The sequence below is a fragment of the Neoarius graeffei genome, chromosome 5 (assembly GCF_027579695.1).
Source record: "Neoarius graeffei isolate fNeoGra1 chromosome 5, fNeoGra1.pri, whole genome shotgun sequence".
NCBI lineage: Eukaryota > Metazoa > Chordata > Actinopteri > Siluriformes > Ariidae > Neoarius > Neoarius graeffei.
In genome coordinates, this window is record NC_083573.1 from 4,958,407 (window position 1) to 4,982,570 (window position 24,164).

Consider the following 24,164-nt stretch of genomic DNA (forward strand, 5'->3'; position numbering starts at 1 on the left):
CCACAGTATCTACTAGAGGGACACTCTTGACCAACCCTGCCTGGTCCTGGAGACACACTTTTGATCAATCCCACTTGTTCCTGCCAACAATGTCTTTCACAGAGACACTCCTGATGAATACTACCTGTCCCTGCTCATGGTGTCATCCATCGAGACACTCTTGATCAATCCGGCCTACTCCTGGAGGCACTCTTGATCGATCCCAATTGTTCCTGCAAACAGTGTCTCCCACAGAGAAGCACTTCCAAAAACTACCCATTCCTGCCCACAGTGTCTCCTATTGACCCTTCCCACTCATGTGACCTTCGTAAACGCGACCGCCATTTTGGACATGAAGTGGACTTCGGTTTGAACGCGAGGAAGACGACAAACGAAAAACATAAAAAGGAGCGAGATGCAGAAAACACCTTCACTATCCAACGACGTAGGGCATTTACAGGGCGAGCAGAGGGAGAGGTATTTGCAAAAATTGAGGTTAGCAGGCTTAGAGAACGACGTTTACCTGCTTCCACCAGGATTGTTCACTGACGTATGGAAGTACACCAAGCCCTCGTCTTTACCTGACTTCGGCCCACATGATCTGTATACCTATGTCGTTAAAAACCCATCGCCATACACAGGTATTGATCTGAAAGCGTATAAGAGTTTGGATGCCTACAAATATTTTGTGTCAGGCTGGGTAACATGCCTGCATCAGCGGGTCGTCCCTGGAGCCGGTGGTCGCCATCTTATTACAGCTAAGGTTTGTTCACATTTTCATTTAATGTCGGTCCTCAGGATAAACAAAATGTTATTAAATGTCATTGAAATAACTTCTTAGTCTGTTGAGACATGGCCCGTTATAAATTTGCTGTTACCAGGCAATGACCAAGAACTGTATTATTAGGGTCGGTGTCTGTGTTGTAGCAGTGTACTAGCAGCTAGCTGTCAGTACTAGCTAATGTCAACAACATAGTAGCTAGTATGTTACTGTAGCAATGTTACGTTCAGTCATTTGGATGACTGTTAAAACGTTACACTCGTGGATCGGTGAGCACTATGAGAGTACAGTTACATCAAGTAATGTTGGCTTTTGTACGTTCATATTACAGGCTATATTCTTTTCGATGCTTCGCCGTCATTCCTCGTTGTTGGCTGTGGTAGACTACTGGTAGTTCATGTCCAAAATGGCAGCCGCATTTGTCGTGATGTCACGTGGGATGGGTCAATAAAGACACACTTGACCAGTCGTGCCTGGTCCTGGATCTACTCTTGATCAATCCCACTTGTTCTTGCCAACAGTGTCTCCCACAGAGACACTCTTGACTAATACTGCCCGTTCCTGCCCACAGTGTCATCCTACGAGACACTCTTGAACAATCCTGCCTATTCCTGGAGACACTCTTGATCGATCCCAATTGTTCCTGCAAACAGTGTCTCCCACAGAGACGCACTTTCGAAAACTACCCATTCCTGCCCACCGTGTCTCAAACAGAGACACTTTTAACCAGTTCGGCCCACTCGTGCCCACAGTATCTCCCATAGAGACGCTCTTGACTGATCCTGCCTGGTCCTGGAGACACTCTTGACCAATCCTACTTGTTCTTGCCAACAGTGACCCCCACAGAGATGCTCTTGATGAATACGACCCATTCCTGCCCACAGTGTCTCGAACAGAGACACTTTTGACCAATCCCACCCACTCGTGCCCGGAGTATCCTAGAGAGACACTCTTGACCAACCCTGCCTGCTCTTGGAGACACTCTTGATCAATCCCAGTTGCTCCTGCCAACAGTGTCCCCCACAGAGACACGCTTCCGAAAGCTACCTATTCCTGCTCACGGTGTCTCGAACAGAGACGCTCTTGACCAGTCGTGCCTGGTCCTGGAGATGCTCTTGATCAGTCCCACTTGTTCCTGCCAACAGTGTCTCCCACAGAGACAATCTTGACTAATCCCGCCCACTCTTGGAGGCACTGTTGATCAATCCCACCTGTTTCTATCAACAGTGTGTCCCACAGAGACACTCTTGACCAATCTTGAGCAGAATGTTTGACCAATACCACCCACTCCGACAGACACTCTTGACCAATCTTAGTTGTTTCTGCCTGTCGCGTTTCCTGACACACACCTTTGACTCATCCCATCCTTTCCTCTGACAGCCATAAAGACTCTTGACCAATCCCAGTCATTCCCACAGTTCTGTTTCCTAAAATATCAACAAATTAGGACTTAAAATCACCATGATCCTGACCAGGAAATAAAGTGTTTACTGACGATGAGCAAGTGGACATGATAAATGGTTTGCACAGAGCCATGTGAACACCCAGTATGCTCCCATGCTCATGGCCTTTGTTTGTCCTCCATGCTTAATATATGACCAGCATGAGAGTAAAAAATGGCCCCCTGGAGTTGGACCCTCATTCGGTGAAATTACACCCATGGGTGGGTTCCCACTGGATCCCGTTCCTGATTGGATTAAAATGTTGGCAGTGGGGTTTAGTGTCGGTATGTAGTTTTCAAATGTGGATCTTTATGAGCTGATTAATCCTCCAGTTGAGTAACAGACACATTAGCATACCCAAGGCACCATGGAGAGTTGGCCTGGATGCCTGGTTTTGGATCGACAAGCTTTGCATAGATGCCTGGAGATTTTCACGTGTTGTTTGGAAGTCAGTGTTCTGATTCTTAGTTTTTTATTTATATGCGGTATAATGGAAACTTGGCTCACCCATGTTTAGACATGATGCATCAATCAAATCTCTTTTTAATGGAGTATGACCGTTTTATGACACACGTGCAGAATTGTTCATAGTCCATTTCTGGGTGCTACTTTGGTCAGGCAGGGCGTGTGTCTTGTTCTATTTATGGAAATGTGCTAACTCTGTATAAACTGTCCTTGTGTGTTTGTGCATGCGTGCGTATTACTGCCAACACTCACCGGCCACTCTATTAGGAACACCCCTACATCCACCTGCTGTTTTATTTGATGCAGTTCTCTAATCAGCCAATCGCTTGACAGCAGCACGATGCATCAAATCACGCAGATCCAAATCAAGAGCTTCAGTTAATGCTCACAATGTTCAAACATCAGAATGGGAAAAATTGTGATCTCACAGTCAAGTGTGACTTTCTTTCACTGTGGCATGGGTGTTGGTTTTGGTTTGAGTATTTCAGAAACGGCTGATCTCCTGGGGTTTTCACACACCAGCAACAGTCTCTTGAGTTTGCACAGAATGGTGCGAAAAACAAAACCGTGCGTGAGCGATAGTTCTGTGGGTGGAAACAAAACAAATGCCTTGTTAAGAGAGGTCAGAGGAAAATGGACAGATTTGAGATGGTTCGAGCTTTTTTTTTTTTTTGCGAGTAACTCATATAATCACTCTTTACAACCGTGATGAGCAGAAAAGCATCTCGTGGAAGACCATGTTGGGTTCCACGCCTGCATCCAAGAACAGGGATTTTGGAGTCAAGGACGAGCTCCGATTTAAAGTAGCTGCTGAGTGTATACATTAATTTAATTGTTTCTTTCTGTATCTTCTTAGCTTCCTTGACCGAATTGATGCTGTCAGACAAAGCGACTACACGCCAACAGATCAGGTACCCTTTCAGTTTTTGTCAGGGATAAGATATTTCACGATATCTACTGTGACCGTCTCGCTTGTCTTGTGCTTCACCACATATTTACTTGGTCGCTTCATATTGACATGAATCGTGTCTTGTTTCAGGACTTGCTGCGCTGCCGAGTTCTGACATCAGGGATTTTTGAAACGCGATTTCAAGTCGACAAAGTAAACTTTCAGTGAGTCGGTTTCTTGTCCCTACAAACGGGGGATGCAAAATATGTATTTAAAAATCCTTTTGAATATATTTTTGTTTGCAAGTAAATGATTGCACTATGATTTGGTTACAATCATGGTTTGATGATGATGATGATGATTTTTCAAAAATGCTGTCTTTTTTGACAAGCTTCCACTAGAGGGCACTATTTTTTCTTGTTTCCAGACATTCACTGACTGAATATTGTTTCTTCTTGATCTTTATTTTATTTCTTAGTATGTTTGATGTTGGAGGTCAGAGAGATGAGAGGAGAAAATGGATCCAGTGCTTCAATGGTATGTCTGGCAGTCTTTTTTTCAGATTTATATTTGCAGAGGAAATTGCACATGCATTTGTTTTTCCTTCATAAAAGCAACCGAAAGTAAATTATTTGCTCAATCGACCGATAGGCAGTCACCTAATGCCATCATGTTTTGTCCGTCGTCGTCCACGTTTTATGAAAATCGCTTCATTTTTTACTCAATTTTTCACTGATTTGTATTCTTTTTGGCAGGAAGGTCGGTCTGTCTGGGGTGCATATAGCTTCTCCCTAAATTTGCATAACCGCAGTTAATAATGAAGATATGGAGTAATTAATGAATCCAGTTTCCACACAAATCGCTTCTTCTCCCTCAATTCTTCAACGTTTTTTTTTTTTTTTTATTCTTTCTAGCATGAAGGTCGGGGTACCAAGGGTGCATATAACTTCTACACCAGATTTGCTTAATTACAATTATTAAAAATGAAGTTATGGACTAATTAAGCCTTAATGAGCGGTTCAACAAAAACCGCAGTCAATTCCTTGCCGTTTTGGATTCTTTCTGGCAAATAGGTCGGTATTCCTTGGGTGTACGCTACCGTTCAAAAGTTTGGGGTCACCCAGACAATTTAGTGTTTTCCATGAAAAGTCACACTTTTATTTCCCACCATAAGTTGTAAAATGAATAGAAAATATAGTCGAGACATTTTTCTGGCCATTTTGAGCATTTAATCGACCCCACAAATGTGATGCTCCAGAAACTCAATCTGCTCAAAGGAAGGTCAGTTTTATAGCTTCTCTAAAGAGCTCAACTGTTTTCAGCTGTGCTAACATGATTGTACAAGGGTTTTCTAATCATCCATTAGCCTTCTGAGGCAATGAGCAAACACATTGTACCATTAGAACACTGGAGTGAGAGTTGCTGGAAATGGGCCTCTATACACCTATGGAGATATTGCACCAAAAACCAGACATTTGCAGCTAGAATAGTCATTTACCACATTAGCAATGTATAGAGTGGATTTCTGATTAGTTTAAAGTGATCTTCGTTGAAAAGAACAGTGCTTTTCTTTCAAAAATAAGGACAGTTCAAAGTGACCCCAAACTTTTGAACGGTAGTGTAGATAGTGTATCCAGCTTGCAACATTTATTGCCCACTTTCGGTCGTTCCTTCTGGACTAGACAGGGCCGGATCGAGCTACGCCATCATTGACGGTCTTGTTTATTTGTTTAAAACTGGAACCGAGCACTTTGTCATTTGTTGAATTTTTTTTTAAAGTAGCCTTTAGAGGTGAGCTTTGCATGATTTGTGGTTTGCCTTACATTCCAGATGTCACTGCGATCATTTTCGTGGTGGCGAGTAGCAGCTACAACATGGTCATTAGAGAAGACAACAACACAAACAGGCTACGAGAAGCGCTCGACCTCTTTCGCAGTATCTGGAACAACAGGTACGTCCGTGCTCCCGAGATCAACGCTTCAATTCTAGTGACGTATCATGAAATGCGATGAAAATGCATTCCGAGGCGTTTCTTTCATGATCGTGTCTGTGTTTCTTCCCCCAAGGTGGTTACGGACCATCTCGGTTATTTTATTCCTGAACAAACAGGACATGCTGGCAGAGAAAGTATTAGCTGGGAAATCCAAAATCGAAGACTATTTCCCAGAATACGCTCGCTACACCATACCAAATGAAGGTACTTCATTGCATGCATCCGTTAATCCTTCCAGATCAAGATGGATGGAAATGTATCGACACCATTTTGTCACAAAGCTTCCAAAACATTTCATAAATGATACGAAGTTGATTTATTTCCCACTAACAGCACATCCTGAAGTGTTTTCTTTTTCTGATGCCATACGGATGCCAAGGTGTAGGCTATGATCCAAGCAAACTTGTTTATTAAGAAACGACATGGTATTGTTTTTATCCGTTTTTAGTTGCATTTCTTGTTGGGGAACGTCCACAAAGCAAGTTAAGATCAAGAAGATTTGGGTCCCCCCCCACTGTGCCAACACAACGAAATAAAATTAAAAAATCCAAAAGGTGTCCTGTTCAAATCAGTTTTGCCATATTATAAAACTCTACTCAAGCGCCGGCTACAATTATCGACACCTTAACGACCTTTTGGCCGTTGCAGAAGTATAAAAGACTTTTAATATGTAAATCGTGCATGAATAATTCCTCAAACTTCCACTGGGGGGAAAAAAGGAGTTGATTCCCGATTACTTAGCGTATCAGATCACATGACGCCGTTCCACAATTATCGACACCTTTGTCCACAGTTATCGACACCCAGATGATGATTTATTAAAAATAAATAAATAATCGGTATGTGGAATTAAGTTAACAAAACAGATGGTTTTTATTTAAAATTTGTTTTCCATAGACTTATATTTCGTACAAAATATCTTTTATACAAATACAGTTGTGTTCAAAATAATAGCAGTGTGTTTAAAAACGTGAGTAAAGCTCAAAATCCTTATAATAGTTTTTATTTCCATGCATTGGGAACACTGCACATTATATTCTACATCAAAACATGAAGAAAAATGTATGAATATTTTAATTACTTTACAGAAAATGAAGAAAAATGAACATTGGGCTGTTCAAAAAATAGCAGTGTCTGCATTTTTCATTACAAACTCCAAATATTTACTGTATAAACTGAAAAAATCTTAAGGATTTAGTATTCCTGTGAATCACTAAACTAATATTTAGTTGTATAACCACGGTTTCTGAGAACTTCTGGCACCTGTGAACAGGTATTCCAGCCCAGGATGATTTGACAACATTCCACAATTCCTCTGCATTTCTTGGTTTTGCCTCAGAAACAGCATTTTTGATGTCACCCCACAAGTTTTCTATCGGATTAAGGTCCGGGGATTGGGCTGGCCACTCCATGACTTTCATTTTGTTGGTCTTGAACCCTGATGCTGCTCGCTTACTGGTGTGTTTGGGGTCGTTGTCTTGTCGAAACACCCGTTTCAAGGGCATTTCCTCTTCAGCATAAGGCAACATGACCTCCTCAAGTATTTTGATATATGCAAACTGATCCATGATCCCTGGTATGCGATAAATGGGCCCGACACCACAGTAAGAGAAACATTCCCATATCATGATGCTTGCACCACCATGCTTCACTGTCTTCAGAGTGTACTGTGGCTTGAATTCAGTGTTTGGGGGTCGTCTGAAAAACTGTCTGCGGCTCTTGGACCCAAAAAGAACAATTTTACTTTCATCAGTCCACAAAATGTTTCTCCATTTCTCTTTAGGCCAGTCGATGTGTTCTTTGGCAAATTGTATCCTCTTCAGCACGTCTTTTTTTAACAGTGGAACTCTGCGGGAGCTTCTTGCCGATAGATTAGCTTCACACAGGCGTCTTCTAATCGTCACAGTACTCGCAGGTAACTTCAGACCGTCTTTGATCACCCTGGAGCTGATCATTGGCTGAGTCTTTGCCATTCTGGCTATTCTTCGATCCATTCGAATGGTAGTCTTCTGTTTTCTTCCACGTCTCTCTGGCTTTGCTGTCCATTTTAAAGCACTGGAGATCATTTTCTGCACTTCTTTACAGTATACGTTTTACCTCTCCAATCAACGTTTGAATCAAAGCACGCTGTTCTTCTGAACAATGTCTGGAACGACCCATGTTTCTCAGGTTTTCAGAGAGAAATGGATGTACAACATGTGCCGGCTTCATCCTTAAATTAGGGCCACCTGACTGACATCTGTTTTTTCACAGAATGAATGACCTCACTAATTAAACTCCACACTGCTATTATTTTGAACACGTCCCTTTCACTTAATTATTCGATTACACAGACTCAGGAGCATGCATATCATGAATGTTGGGTCTGTTGGTTTTCTATGACTCGACTACACCAACTGGTAAATTATTTGCCATGTAGTAATATAATTTCCACCAAAAACAGTGATTGATCTGGTTAGTCGTGTTGGACTGCTATTATTTTGAACACAAGTGTATATATGGGGGCAGCACGGTGGTGTAGCGGTTAGCGCTGTCGCCTCACAGCAAGAAGGTCCGGGTTCGAGCCCCGTGGCCGGCGAGGGCCTTTCTGTGTGGAGTTTGCATGTTCTCCCCGTGTCCGCGTGGGTTTCCTCCGGGTGCTCCGGTTTCCCCCACAGTCCAAAGACATGCAGGTTAGGTTAACTGGTGACTCTAAATTGAGCGTAGGTGTGAATGTGAGTGTGAATGGTTGTCTGTGTCTATGTGTCAGCCCTGTGATGACCTGCTGGCGACTTGTCCAGGGTGTACCCCGCCTTTCGCCCATAGTCAGCTGGGATGTTTAACCTGTGTCAGAAAATCTTTTTGTTCCACTTTCGAAGTATTTTCGTAGATCACATTTTGTTCATCATTCGTTGTTGTGTGTATTAATTTCTAGTTTTGTCGTTTACCAATAAATATCAACAGACAATTGAGATTGGAACTACATGAAAATCCAGGTCAATGGTCGCATATTGTTCCTTGAACCAAAATATTAAATGTCTACTGGTATTGTAATATGTGGTCGATATTTACAACAAACTGCAAAAAAAAAAAATTTCAAGCATGTAATTTTTTTTTATATATACTCGGAATTTAATTCTGGTCAAATTCTATTTATTGCAATCGGATTCCAAATACTCTACAGATATTCTGTTATGAATCAGAAAAAAAATTATTATAAATCACAGCACTTGATTTTTTATTTTTATTTTTAAAAAGTACTTCATCTACTTCAACAATGTTACACAAAGATCGATCCATAACAGTTGTAAACGTCACTTAATTCCACAGGGTGTCGATAATGCTGGACACCGTTAGTGGAAAGTGATCACTGTTATCGACACCTCACTCACGTGACTTCTCAAACACGTGTTTAGATACAAAATGGCGACTGTCTAATGAGAGGAAGAAACAAAGTAGGTTTGGACGAGGAGATCATGAAATATCGGTGAATTCGATCAGTAAAAACATGGCCATGATTTTTCCACCATGCTTACCTGCGATGATAACATCCGGGTTTTCCGAAAAATTGCTGACCGTGCTGAAAAAATTTCCATCTCCGGTAACGAGCTGTGTCATCAGACGACAAGCTCAAAGGGCGAGGGCGGGTCTTCCGGTTGATTGATTAACCAATAATCACTGTTGGAACTGAAACTCATCTTTTGTGAAGGTTTTTTTTATTGGTAAATCTGAAAAGGTGTCGATAATTGTAGCCGCCGCTTTAGTAAAAATAAAGTTACTTCCTGTTATTACTTGCGTAATGGCAGCTGTAAACGGTTGTTCTCTCACCAGCGTCTCTCGTTTCCCTTTGTTTTGAAGTTAATAAGAAAAGAAAAACAAAAAGTTAAAGAACAATCTCCTTTGAGAGGTGAAAAAAATCATATCATTGCGAAATAACATGTTCGTAACGTGTGAATTATTAATTTTAAACGATAAAAGGTGCTCACCAGTGTCAGTTGTGAGCACGTGAATATAAACCTGTGATTTGCAGCTGCACGACCGAAAATGAATCAACGATCAATCCAACCAATCAGAATCGAGAATTCTCCAGCACCGTGCGATTTTAAAAATGCAGATCGGTTGATTCGTTTATTCGTTCGCAGGTTTACTTTCAAAATTACAATGAAACAAATCCGTCAGGGATTATTGTTCAATTTTGGCTGAAAAGGTTTGAAACCCCCAACAGACAATCCTAGGAGAAGAAGACGACAAAACGGCGTGAGATAAAAACGTATATCTTTGTGTTTGTAACCTTTCAGCAACTCCGGAGCCAGGAGAAGATCCAAGAGTGACCAGAGCCAAGTATTTCATTCGTGATGAATTCCTGGTAGGTGCTTTGATGGTCAGAAAAAATTAAAACTGATCGTATAATAATGAGTTGTAAATGATCTTTGAGCTGTACTCCACTCAAACCAAGATGCCAGTACATGATTTGATGTTTTACCTCAAAATAAAGGCATTTCAAAAAAGTTGGGGCGCGAAAGTCAAGTCAGGTTTATTTGTATCGCGCTTTTAACAATAAAAATTGTCGCAAAGCAGCTTTACAGAATTTGAACGACTTAAAACATGAGCTAATTTTATCCCTAATCTATCCCCAATGAGCAAGCCTGTGGCGACGGTGGCAAGGAAAAACTCCCTCAGACGACATGAGGAAGAAACCTCGAGAGGAACCGGACTCAAAAGGGAACCCATCCTCATTTGGGCAACAACAGACAACCTGACTATAATATTAACAGTTTTAACATGAAGTCAGTTTCATTGATGTTATAACTCTTCACTGATGGAAACTTGAGTGCAAAACTGTTCATGACAACTGCAGTCCTAAAGTTAGCAAGACAACTGTAGTCCTCAGCCATAAAAGCGTTACTGTATCACTACGTTCAGACTGCAACCTGAAACGACCCATATCCGATTTGTTGTGAAATCCGATTTTTTTGTTAGGCCGTTCACATTACCAATTATATGAGACTTGTATGCGATCTCCAATATGAACGGAAAACGACCCAAAAGTGTCCCGCATGCACAAATTGACACGTAATAAGCACATCTACGTAATACGTAAACAAAAAAAAGCGCACTCTTCAAGTTTGCAAGTAAAGCATGGAGATGAGGCGAGACCTGGCGATGTGGTTTTTGTGGCGGCGGCGGAACTCGCACAATAATCTGATTAATGTGGGCAGCAGACTAATGAGACCGAAGGTGTCAAATTACTGGAAATTTCCAGAACAATCTTGTAATACAGGATGGTTTAAGTTATAAATCAGTTATAGAAACTGTTTTATTTAATCAGGCTGACAGATCAACATCCAGGTCCCTACCAAATCCACCATTAGCTTGATCAATTCTATAAAAGTCTATTTAAATTCTGAAAACTGTACAAATGTTGTTTTCCACCAAAGAGGCGGGATTAGCCAACGCAGAATAGTGACGTTTGTCTCTTGTTGATGACGTGTAGGTCGCATGAATGCGACCTGTCCGGTCAGACTGCAGTCGCATGTGAAAATAACGGATATGCATCGGAATTAGGACCACATATCCAAGCGGCCTGGGTCGCATGTGAAAAAAATCGGATCTGTGTCATTCAGATTGTCAATAACAAATCGGATACAGGTCGCATATGGGCAAAAAAATCGGATATGGGTCGTTTCAGGGTGCAGTCTGAACGTAGTCTAAGGCCCAATCCCAATTCTAATTTCTACCCCTACCCCTCCCCCTTCCCCTCCCCCTTGGCCCTTCCCCTTGAAACTGAGCTACAAGGGATAGGGCTTGAAATTCAACCCTTACGTATTGGGATAGCCCTTCAACGATCGCATACGTCATCGCGTACCTCCGTCAGCGTTTACGTTAGCAAAACGCGACCAAATGCGTCATTGGCTGCGACCAGCCGCTACAGTCAGAGATCTCTGCTGGCAGGGTGTGATTTGTTAACTAACACCACTGAATGGGATATCTTTGGCGCTTCGTGCACCACATCCGACAGAATGAGGTGTCAGAACACTCATGTAAACAATAAAAGCGAGAATAACAGAACAAAACGTACGCAGTCAAGCAACCGAAAACAATACTCACTCCCAAAGCTTTTTAGCAGCAGCTTGGATTTCAGAAATCGCTGCTCATTCTCAGCTCGAAAGCGAATCAAGCGGCGTGTTTCCTCTGGATAACAACTTAAAACACGTAAATAATGGAGAAAATACATTTATGACAATCTTTCGCCGCGGGAACCGCCATCTTTCTGAAATCCGCATGAAATCTCGCTGAAATCCGCATGGCATTGTGGGAAATCACTCAAACCCCTTCGTTCGGAGTCAGCTCCAGGAAAATCTCCGTTTGGAGGGGTACAGAAGCCCTACCCCTTCCCCTACCCCTCCGCGTTAACTGGGATTGGGATACCCCTACCCCTTCACGTGAACGCGCAAAATGGAGGGGAAGGGCCAAGGGGTTGGTCCAAGGGGTGAAATGGGATTCGGCCTAAGAGTCCAGAGCGTCTTCCAGGTGTGACTTTCAACTGCCCACATGGGGCCGTCCTTCACAGGAGCGATGCGATAAACTCCGACCAGACACAGGGCACCAGGATGGATCAAGCAGGTCCGAGGGGCAGAAGAGGCCAGCATCTCAATCCCAGGACCGACATGTAACTCAGAGGGACAGATTGGGGGGGAGAAAACACAGGTTGTTAGGTATGCCCTAAAAATGACACAAGTATTAAATCTGCATGGTAGGCTCGCAGAGACGAGAGTCTTGACATCAGGCATAATACACAACAATGGCATGTTAATATGGTGAAAAAATATCATGACCTGCTCTGGCTGGATGCTTGATTGGGTGATGGGAGCACACTCCTCAGCAATGATGAGATGCAGATGGGACCCTTAGGGCTGGCCAAGACAATTCAGTTACATTTCACCGGGTCTGGGACATGCGACAGAATGTCTGACGGCCGATTCCCTGCAGGCTACGATAGCCAGTCGAGGTCTCCACCCTCTCCACCAAAAGATTTCCTGTTGACTCCATGTAACGAAAGCATTTACTGTACCATTTTACAATATTCCCGTTCCTTCTCACAACGCTCAAAGATGTTTCGAGTTTGAAGACTCCAAGTGATGAAGTGTTTCAGATGTTATTTTTGTCACGTTCTTGCTGTAAACAGGTCTTAAGGTGTGTAACAGCGTTGTCACGGTCATATTTTTCATTTCTAAATTCTCCACACGTTCTCTGTTGGGGACAAAGAGGATAGGTGCACTCTTCTTCCACACGTTGCCTTTGCAACGTGTGCAGAATGTGGTTTTGCATCGTCTTGTTGAAACCTCCCTGGAATAGGAGATCTTGAAGGCAGCAGATGTTGCTCCAAAATAGTGTATTTTTCTGCATTAATGCTCCATCACAGAAGTGTAAGTTACCTTTGCCAAGGGCACTGACTCAACCCCATACCGTGACGCACCCTGGCTTTTGGACTTGTCCCTGGTAACGGTCTGGATGGTCCTTTTCATCTTCAGAGCACACGGCGTCCATTTCTTCCAAAAAAGACCTGGAATCCTGATTCGTCTGACCATGATACACGTCTCCACCGTGTGATGGCCCATCCCGGACGTCTCCGAGCTCAGGGAAGTTGACGGCGCTACCTCTGGACACTGCCAAGCTACAATACAGAGTTAGAGACACAAACAGGAGTTAAAACTTGACTGTGCAACTTAAGTTAACGAAGGTTTTCCAAAGTAATCCCGAGCCCATGTGGTTCTATCAGCAATAGATGGATGACAGTTCTTGATGCAGTGAGGGACCGGAGATCACGGGGGTTCAGATTAGGCTTGAGCCCTTTGCCCTTTATGCACTGAAATTCGTCCAGATTCCTTGAATCGTTTCATGATGCACTATTATACACCGTAGAGGGTGAAATTTCCAAATCCCTTCCTATCTTTCTTTAAGGAACATTGTTTTTAAACATTTCAATAATTTTCCCATACAGTTTTGACAACCTGGAGATCCTCAGCCAATCTTTGCTCCTCAAACACTAGGCCTTTCCTGGAGACTGATATTTTGTCCCAACTTGTGATTACAATCACCTGCTTCAAATCACATCATTATTTAATTGTTTTACCTCATTACGAGCCCTAAATTGCCTCCATCCCAACTTTTTTTGGAATGTGTTGCAGGGCTGAAACCCCAGAATGGATTTTTATTAACAAATCAAAGGAAGTTGACAGACAAAATATGAAATATCTCTGGTTCATTCTGTCTGCAATGAAATACAAATCAAAGTCAATTTAGTCGTCGCTGCTTTCTTTATTATTTGCGTTTTCCAGACCGTCCCAAATTTGTCTGATTCGGGGGTTGGACTTGAACAGCGACTTGTTCCGTGCAGTGAATTTTCTTTGTCAGACTTAAATTTTCGAGTTCAACTTTTTTGGATCGTTGGGATGAAATTACGGTAACCTTGAACACGATGGCAGTTTATTTGTACAGTAATGTTCTCTTTTTGTTTTCGAACAGAGGATCAGCACAGCAAGCGGAGATGGACGTCATTACTGCTATCCTCATTTTACGTGCGCTGTTGACACGGAAAATATCCGCCGGGTGTTTAACGACTGTCGGGACATCATCCAGAGAATGCACCTGCGGCAGTATGAACTCTTGTGATCTGGTTTGCAAAAGCCAGAGCACTTTTTTTTTTCTTTCTTTTTTTTTTTTTTTGAAAGAACCCACTCCTAAGCAAGGCCAAAACCCATGGACTACCTGTACTATGACCTTATTTCTGGCAGATCCTCAGTTTCTTGTTTTATTGTTGTTTTTTTTCCCAAACCCATTGTTTATCTGAAGGGGTGTATCATCTTTGTTGTTGTTGTTGTTTATTATTATTATTATTATTATTATTATTATTTTTTTTTTACTTTGTCATTCCGCAAAACATTTGGCAACCTTTTCAGTGTGTGTGTGTGCGCGCGCACATTTTATTCATCAAATTGACAGTTTATCAGCTAAACCTACCATATTGGCCTCTTTTTGAGATTTACGCTTACCATTTGTATTCCATGTTGCTCGGCAACACAGGATTGGGTCCGGCGTTGGACAACATTTTCTGAAAAGTGCCAATTAATGGAATTTTAACCAGGAAAAAAAAAAAACAAAAACAGAATGACTTCCTGAGTCACTTGCATCAGTATTCTATTAGCGGAGTGAAGCATGCTGGTGGTAGCATCACATGGAGCTTTTCCAACGGCCTTGGTTTCTTGTTGCCATCTTTACCGGGTCACTGAGTTTTAGTGGATGGCGCCTACTAGACTCTTCTTGAAAGTGTTTTTTGGGGTTTTTTTTGTACTGATATGGTAAGTGAAGCAAATAAACTGTTTGGTGTGTGTGTGTGTTTTTATAAACACAGCCAGACGCGTGCGCACACACACTTGCATCCACCAATTTCAGGATGTGGCACCAGATTATGACCCTTGGCTTCTTGGGCACACTGCTGCTCTTTATCTCCGCTCTACGGAAGAGGTGAACACTGGGATAAGACGTACATAAGAATACAAGCGACGCACTTTTGCACCAGGTTTGGCCTGACTGTGTTTTTTTTTACAGGTGGATACACTCAATGTAGCATTGCAATGTCGGAGTTAGAGCATTATTACAACGTTCTAAAGCAACCATAACCCCTTCTGGTCTGTCCGTGCATTTTATTTCTGACCTTAGACCACTTTGGATGAAGATATACAGTATATAAATATATATATTAACACACACACACACACACTTTGTTTCTTGACTTGTACAGACAGTGCAAGCTGATATTTCTCTTGCACAGATTCTAAAGTTATTTTCTACAACTTTATGGAAAGAGAGGTGGGGAAAAAAAATCTACTTGTAGATCTTTGTGCCTTCAATATGGCTGTACCTGTAAACAAAGCTGAGATATGTCTTTTTTTTTTTTTTTTTCGACTGCACTGTACAGCTTGATGTCACTCTGTCAGCAGGAGGGACTGCCGATGGGGACCTACTCTGTAAATGTTCTTTCCTTTTTCTTTTTTTTTTTGTTTGCTTGTTTTGTTTGTTTATTAAAAAAAACCAAAACTAATCAGCAGTTTAAAAAAAAAACGCAAAAAGAAAAAAAAAATCCAAAAAATTCTGTATACATTATGCAAATTGACCACATTAGCGTAACGTAAAAAAGCAACGTGCATTAAAAAAAAAAAACATAAAAATCAGCTGATCAAAAATATACAACCAGGTGTTGTTTTTCATAGGGACCTTTTTCAGTATGATTGCAATATGTTTGTGTGAAGTGTGTATGCAAGAGTGCACTGTTGGCACTCGCTTATGTGTGTACATGTAAATTTATAGGTCTATATAAATATATATGTACAATTCTACATGTTTAATTATGTGTGTCGACGTGTATACATGCCTTTCGATGTATACAATGAAGAAGTGTACATACACACATAGATAAGCATGGGTGGAGTGGAAATGAATAAATGAGAGTGTGCAATACAGAAAGAGGTTGTGCTTGCGTCCATGAACCCCAAGGAGCCCTGATGTGTGAATACTGAATAAAACAATGTTTATTACGAAAGGTTGTGAGATCATTGGATTTCAGATGACTGCTTCAACAGGTGAGTCATTGGGTGCATCTTGACGCGTGGTACTCTGGAAGAACTGGTGATTTGGCTGATGCTTTTTCCCACGGTGCAACTTCCAACTGAGAGCAGACACGTCGGAGGATTAAGAGCGGTGCACAAGGAGCCAACATTGGCCAGACTGGGATATGAACTCATAAGCATCGTATTAGCACTTAGAAGCCGAGCCAGTTGAGCAGGGGCATCCATGATGACCTGAGATCTATTTCTTCAGAGTCTACTTTGTTACTGTCCTGTGTACCATGGGCTATTCTGGTTGAAGTAAAATTTTTATCAACATGATTGATAATTGTAAGTGGCACAGCACGGAATACGTGTGCAGTATGTGACAAAGTGAGGGGTCAGATCTGGGAGAACGTACTGTTCTGGAACAGAGTAGTTCAGAGTCTTGTTTTTGAAGACAAGCTGCAGTAGAGGACGGAACGGTTGACCATGGTGTCACAAGCACGAATACAGTGTCATATCACCAAGTGGACAGTTGTTGTGTCATACAGGATGGCGAAGCAGACATATATTAAAATAGTCGTGGGTGTGAACATATGTGTATACACGATCAGTTTCTGTAAATACACAGTCTTCTTCGACTCCAATTTCAGCCGTAGTTGGGTGCAGGTTTGTGAGCTGGCTCAGGAGTGCTATCCAGGGGAGACCCTGAGGACAGAAAGCAGTTTCCACCCAAAAATTCACACCAGTGGGCAATTCAGAGTCGCCATTTAGCCTGACTGCATGGCTTTGGACTGTGGGGGGAAACCGACACGGGGAGAACAGGCAAACTCCACATGCATAATGAATAATTATACACACATGATAAATTATACATGCACACTATATATCTGCATAAAGACAATACAACAGTATATGTACATAATGCTACATATACGCAGTAGAGATGCGTGCATATATTCGATGCATATACAGTGAATAAAATAAATTTTATATATTTAAATATATATACAAGCATATATATACATGCATTATATGTATATACATGTGCATATACAGTACATAAAGAAAAAATATATATACACGCGCATGCATACACGTGTACACACATGCGCACGTGCGTGTACACGCGCGCATACGCATGTGCATGTATGCGTACCGTGCTGTGTGCACAGTACGCATACACGCGTGCATGCGCATACACCCATGCGCGCATACATGCACATGCATACGCGCGTACGTGTATGCGTGCGCGTATACGCATGCGTGCGTGTATGCGTACCGTGCGCCGCATGCATGTATGAGTGCACACGTACGCATGCACGCACATACGTGCGCGCATGTGTACATGCACATGCGTGTGGTGCGCATATACATGCACACGCGTGCGTACGTGTATGCGTACCATGCGCCGCATGCGTGCGTGCGCGCACATGCACACTCATACCGTGCGCACACGCATATATATGCATGCGTATATGCGTATGCATATATACATACATGCGCATATATATGCGTGCATGCGTATATATATATGCGCATGTACGCATGCATATATATGCGTGTGCACGGTACGCGTGAGCATGTGCACGCATGCATATATATATGCACGCGCGCGTATGCACACGCATATGTACGCATGCATATATATATATAGACGTGCATATACGTGTGCGCACGCACGCATATATATACGCATGTATGCGTGCACATGCATATGCACGCGCGCGCACACGTATACGCATGCGTGCGTGCGCGCACACGCGTACCATGCGCATGCATATATACATGCGTGCGTACGCACGTGCATATATATGCATGCGTACGCATGCATATATATGCGCGTGTGCGCACGGTATGTGTGTGCATGTGAGCGCACGCGTATACGTGCGCGCGCGTGCATATGCATGCATGCATGCACACGCGTACCATGCACACACGCATATATATGCATGTGTACGCACGCATATATATGCGCACGCACGAATATATATATATGCGCGCACGCGCATATATATTCGTGCGTACGCATATATATGCGTGCGTACGCATGCATATATATGCGTGTGTGCACGGTACGCGTGTGCGCGCACGCATGCATGCGTATACGTGTGCGCGCGCGAGCATATGCATGCGCACGCATACATGCGTATATATATGCGTGCGTATGCATATATATGCGTGTGCGCACGGTACGCGTGTGCGCACGCGCGTATACGTGCGCGTGCACGCATACATGCGTATGTATATATATATATGCGTGCGTGTGTGGTACGCGTGTGCGCGCACGCACGCATGCGTATACGCGCGCGTGCATATATATGCGTGCGCGCACGCACGCATGCGTATACGTGCGTGTGCATATGCATGTGCACGCATACAAGCGTATATATATAAATATATATATGCGTGCGTGTGCACGCATGCGTATACGCGCGCATATATATATGCGCGTGCGTACGCGTGTGCACGCATGCGTATACGCGCGCGTATATATATGCGTGCGCGTACGCATGCATATATATATATGCGTGCGCGTACGCAGTACGCGTGTGCACGCATGCGTATACATATATGCGCGTGCATATGCGCGTGCGTACGCACGCATATATATATATATGCGCGTGCGTACGCGGTACGCGTGTGCACGCATGCGTATACGCGCGCGTACGCATGCATATATATATGCGCACGCATATATATATATGCGCGTGCGTACGCGGTACGCGTGTGCACGCATGCGTATACATATATGCGCGTGCGTACGCACGCACGCATATATATGCGTGCGTGCGTACGCACGCACGCACGCATATATATATATGGGTGTATATATATATATACACACGCATATATATATACGCGTATATATATATACACACGCATATATATACATACGCGTATATATATATGCGTGTGCGCACAATGTAAAATTATTAGGGGTTCATGGTCCACTGCAGCATAACCCCTGTTTTCACCTCTGCGGATGCCCCAGGTGGGACCGACTGGCTTTTCTCTCTCTTTCTCTGCCAGGTTTACAGTCCCACCATGGTTCCAGCACTTTCAACTCATCTGAGACAGCACTTGAACCTGTTTGCTTGGAGCAGGGACAGGACAGGACAGACACTCAGACTTCAGAGCCACCGGTGCTTTCGAGCAACAAGGGTTCGGTCAGGGCTTTAAATTTACACCTTTTAGACAAGTCAAACATAAATTAAAAAAGTAATAATAATTAACCCACCAAAGGCCAGTCTTGAACCACTACAGCTTATACTACATTTATCAAGACACACTTAGACTACTGCGCTACCCAAGCTGACAAGAACACATGCGTTTGAAGCCTTTATCTTTCACTAGCTTCATCCAGATGCTTGACATGTGAATAGGGCTTTTGACAGGTTTGGGGTTCAGTATTGGTGGTTCAGCAGGTAGTGCACTTGTTTACTAACTACTAAGTGCCAGGTTTGATTCTCAGATTGCTGGTTGTGAATTTCAAAATGTGTGTGTTCACATGGGTTTCACTGCAAAATAAAAATCATATGTGTACAAACATAACTGATGATGGTGTGTGTATATATGAGTATAAATCTGACTAATGATGAGGTATATATGGATGTCTGTGTGTATCTATACAATGCATATAAATCTGACTGATGATGGGGAATACATGCATAAATGTGAGTATAGGGAGTGAATATAAGTGTTCATGGTGATGGGGTGTGTGTTTAAAAATGATTCTAGATGAGGTCTTTGTAAGTGATGTGTATAAATGTGACTGAGGAGGGCTGATACTGTCTGTATGGCCTTCAACAAGGAACCATTTAAAACCATAATCTTCTCTCTGAAAAATATCAGGCTCTGACACTGCAGCCTTCTCCCATCAGTGTTAAATTATCCTCTCCTGAACAAGCTTTAACACCAACACTTTCTTTGAGATCAGTTTTAAACTCAGCATCTGATATCTCGACAAGTGACTTGAAATGAAGTTACTCCATCAACCTGTATTTTGCAGTTCCATGACTGACATGAAAGAAAATTTACATCACTTGACCAATCTTGTGGAGGAATGTGTTTTAGAAGAACGTATTTCCTTCTGAAGGCCAAAATGGTTTTATGAACAGACAGACACAAGTTAATCTTGAGCCCGAAACCTTAAATATTGCCTTGAGGAGCCCTTTTTTGGCCTCAGAGATGTGCAGCATCCTCTCTGACATCAGGTCGACGTGAGCCAAACCAGCTGTGAGATTACACAAGAGGAACTGAGAGTTTCATTGTTTTACCTCATCCTCAGTAACTCCGACATATAGAGCGCTGCTTGGTGAAAAGATATTCATGCATGAACATGATTTGTGGAAATAAGATCATTTGGTCATTCTATTGACCGTGAGATGTGCCTGCAGGAATTGGGTTCGGTTTGATGCCTGGGTGGGGTGTATCCCCAAATGGTTCATTAAGACCCCACCCAAATGTATTCGGATATTTTTGAAAAGATGTTTTGCTCCTGGGTGGCACGGTGGTGTAGTGGTTAGCGCTGTCGCCTCACAGCAAGAAGGTCCGGGTTCGAGCCCCGGGGCCGGCGAGGGCCTTTCTGTGTGGAGTTTGCATGTTCTCCCCGTGTCCGCGTGGGTTTCCTCCGGGTGCTCCGGTTTCCCCCACAGTCCAAAGACATGCAGGTTAGGTTAACTGGTGACTCTAAATTGAGCGTAGGTGTGAATGTGAGTGGTTGTCTGTGTCTATGTGTCAGCCCTGTGATGACCTGGCGACTTGTCCAGGGTGTACCCCGCCTTTCGCCCGTAGTCAGCTGAGATAGGCTCCAGCTTGCCTGCGACCCTGTAGAAGGATAAAGCGGCTAGAGATAATGAGATGAGAGATGTTTTGCTCCTGTCCATTTGGGTCTCCTGTCCATACCTAAAGAAACCTCCATCCCCCCCAAAAAAAACCCACCACCACCACCCTTCCCAAGTGAAGAAACCTTCCAGAGAACGCATGTTTCTGAAAACCCTGTGCCTGACGCGTATTTATTATATCTGCTAATCCAATTGTTCCTCTGTGGACGATATTTTCATACTTGTAAACATGTTTGAAATGTACAGTAACCTCACTTTGTTTTCTTCTTACATCATGCCAAGATGGAACTGAAGCTCTATTGCTCCTGAAACCCCCTCACTGGCTGCACAAAACTTCCAACTAAAGGATATTTCTTCTTAGTAGTGCTGGAAGACTCAAATCTGGTCTTGAGACCAGTATTTGTAACTCGACCAAATTAACAACACGTGTCTCAGTTTTTTATTTTTACACGAACAAAGCTTGACATGCAGTAAACTGTGAAGGATTTCTGGTGGCCCAGGATCAGGGACGGCGATGTCTTCCTGATGACAGTTAAAGGAACTGGCTCATGGTTTGGTCCTGCTGCATCTGGTGCTATTTAGGGAAGATGATCGAGTCCGGTGAATACAGAAGGGTCACGGGATGCCAGACGAATCTCATCAGGATGTTGTGTACTGAAGATATGCTCCTGTTTCAGTGATGGTGATGTCTGAAGCATGGAAAGGTGGAAAAAAATAGACCTCGCCCTTGCTTGTGGTGTCTTAGGATCGAGAGTTATGCTTAGGATGTGACATACAGGTACATAAACGTCATGGTAATAGTGAACCTTTAATTTTATCTTGGCGTTAGGTTTTGTCTTTGTTTTTTCTGGGGCAGAATGATTGTACACCAGCCGTCTTTAATAAAGGAAACAAAAATTGACAAGATGTAACTTATGTTTTTTTTGACAATTTCAACATTGGGTTAATATTATCAACGCGACACACCTAAGATTTAGTAAAACGTCCCTCAGCCAGTTTCACTTTGACCTGGTGCTTTTGCTAACCCTCTACATGCTTCTCGCAGAATTCTGGAGGGAGATTTGTCCACTGGCGGAATTGGGATAGTTCTGTTATATTTGCATGTTTTCGGGCACAGACCCTGGTTGAAAGCACAGTCCACTTTTAATTAGGGTGAAGCAGGACTTGCTTTAAGCTTAATAGTTGCCTGCTTTATTCTCTACAAGCAGCTATGATGCATGTTTGAGGTCGTTGTCCTTTTGGAACACCCAATTAGGTCCAAGTTTCTGATGGTTCTGAAGAATTGTGTGTTTAAACTTTCCTTCTTCATAGCAGGGGCGCAGATAGGATTTTTGAACTGGGGGGGACTGAGCTGTCAGCAAATGATTCCATTTTGTGTGTATATATATATATATATATATATATATATATATATATATATATATATACACACACTACTGTTCAAAAGTTTGGGGTCACTTTGAAATGTCCTTATTTTTGAAAGAAAAGCACTGTTCTTTTCAATGAAGATCACTTTAAACTAATCAGAAATCCACTCTATACATTGTTAATGTGGTAAATGACTATTCTAGCTGCAAATGTCTGGTTTTTGGTGCAATATCTCCATAGGTGTATAGAGGCCCATTTCCAGCAACTCTCACTCCAGTGTTCTAATGGTACAATGTGTTTGCTCATTGCCTCAGAAGGCTAATGGATGATTAGAAAACCCTTGTACAATCATGTTAGCACAGCTGAAAACAGTTGAGCTCTTTAGAGAAGCTATAAAACTGACCTTCCTTTGAGCAGATTGAGTTTCTGGAGCACCACATTTGTGGGGTCGATTAAATGCTCAAAATGGCCAGAAAAATGTCTCGACTATATTTTCTATTCATTTTACAACTTATGGTGGGAAATAAAAGTGTGACTTTTCATGGAAAACACTAAATTGTCTGGGTGACCCCAAACTTTTGAACGGTCATGTTATTTCACCTCCCTCACTGCCATCACCAGGAACTACCTGCAGGCCAGGACAATGATAACATTTTAACATAGCCTATGGAAATCCAAAGTTTACACATTATCATCACGCACAGAAATTGCAAAACTAGTTTTAAAACCGCTAAGTTCCAACTGTTAACCATAGCGAGAGGCTGGGCTACGTGTGTGTGTAGGGTGTAAACCAGTGCATCCTGACTTTCTAACTATGCCTGTGTGTTGCGTGAGCGGCAGTCAGTCAACAACTCTTCCCAAAGTTTCCTTATGAAACTTAAGGAAATTATGGCAGGGAACGCCAGATTAAACATTAAAACTGCCTTCTGAGCACTGTATCTACAGGCTACCACCGAAAGAAGGAGGCTACCAGAAAGGCATCTCTACTCCGTACGATTTTACTTTCACTACGACATTACTTTGAACAGACTATCAAAAAATTGCAAGGTGATATGATAAAGTAAGGCACAGTTTACTTAGTCGTTTTTTTTTTTTAAAACGATGCAATCGTTTTCTGCCTTTTGGCACCCTTCATCATGCCGTGTTGGGGTCCTGAACTAGGAGGCGCTGTCCCCGATATGCCTGTCAAACTTGTTGTGGGTAACCATAGCAACCAAGCTCGAGCTCGCAACCTGTGCAGTCTGCACAGTTGCAACTATGTATGTACTGCTGTGCACCTCAATAAACTGAATGGTAATTAGTCTTTTGATTTTTCCGTGAGGTTTGCCTTATGCAAAGAAAGACAGCATAGACGTTTTTTCCTCCCTATAAGTGGGGGGGACCGAACGAGGTGAATTTAAATCTGGGTGGGATGAATCCCCCCCGTCCCCCCCTCTATCTGCGCCCGTGCTTCATATTCCATCCAAAAATAGCCCATGACCATGATGCTACCACCACCACGTGAAACAGTTGTCCAGGTTCCTCTGGAGCTCTGGTCCTTGTAGTTAAACACGTCAATCTTTTCTCATCTGACCATACAACTTTTCTCCATAAGACTTTGTCCAGGTGGTTCACTGGGAACCTTCAGCGAGCTTGGTTTTAATTTTGGAGCAAAGGCTTCTTTCCTGGGTAGCAGCCTCTCAGTCCATGGTGACATAAAACTTGCTTGATTTGCGTCAATGTGGTAGGAGGTTCCAGCTCACGCCAGGCCTGTTTCTTTGTGGTTCCTGACCACCTGAACCAATTTCCTCTTGGCTGATGGTGACAGTTTGGGT

The 24,164-nt window shown here is 42.8% G+C and overlaps 1 protein-coding gene across 1 annotated transcript in view; it reads left to right on the forward strand.

The window, feature by feature from the left end:
* Positions 1 to 16,128, forward strand: part of gnal2 (guanine nucleotide binding protein (G protein), alpha activating activity polypeptide, olfactory type 2) — a 38,705-nt gene extending 22,577 nt beyond the window's left edge. Inside the window, exons 6-12 of the mRNA XM_060921006.1 lie at positions 3,524 to 3,578; positions 3,707 to 3,780; positions 4,035 to 4,093; positions 5,387 to 5,507; positions 5,623 to 5,753; positions 9,827 to 9,894; positions 14,055 to 16,128. Coding sequence (XP_060776989.1) covers positions 3,524 to 3,578; positions 3,707 to 3,780; positions 4,035 to 4,093; positions 5,387 to 5,507; positions 5,623 to 5,753; positions 9,827 to 9,894; positions 14,055 to 14,201 — 655 coding nt within the window. The 3' untranslated portion in view covers positions 14,202 to 16,128. The remainder of the gene's footprint in view (positions 1 to 3,523; positions 3,579 to 3,706; positions 3,781 to 4,034; positions 4,094 to 5,386; positions 5,508 to 5,622; positions 5,754 to 9,826; positions 9,895 to 14,054) is intronic.
* Positions 16,129 to 24,164: the final 8,036 nt, after the last annotated feature.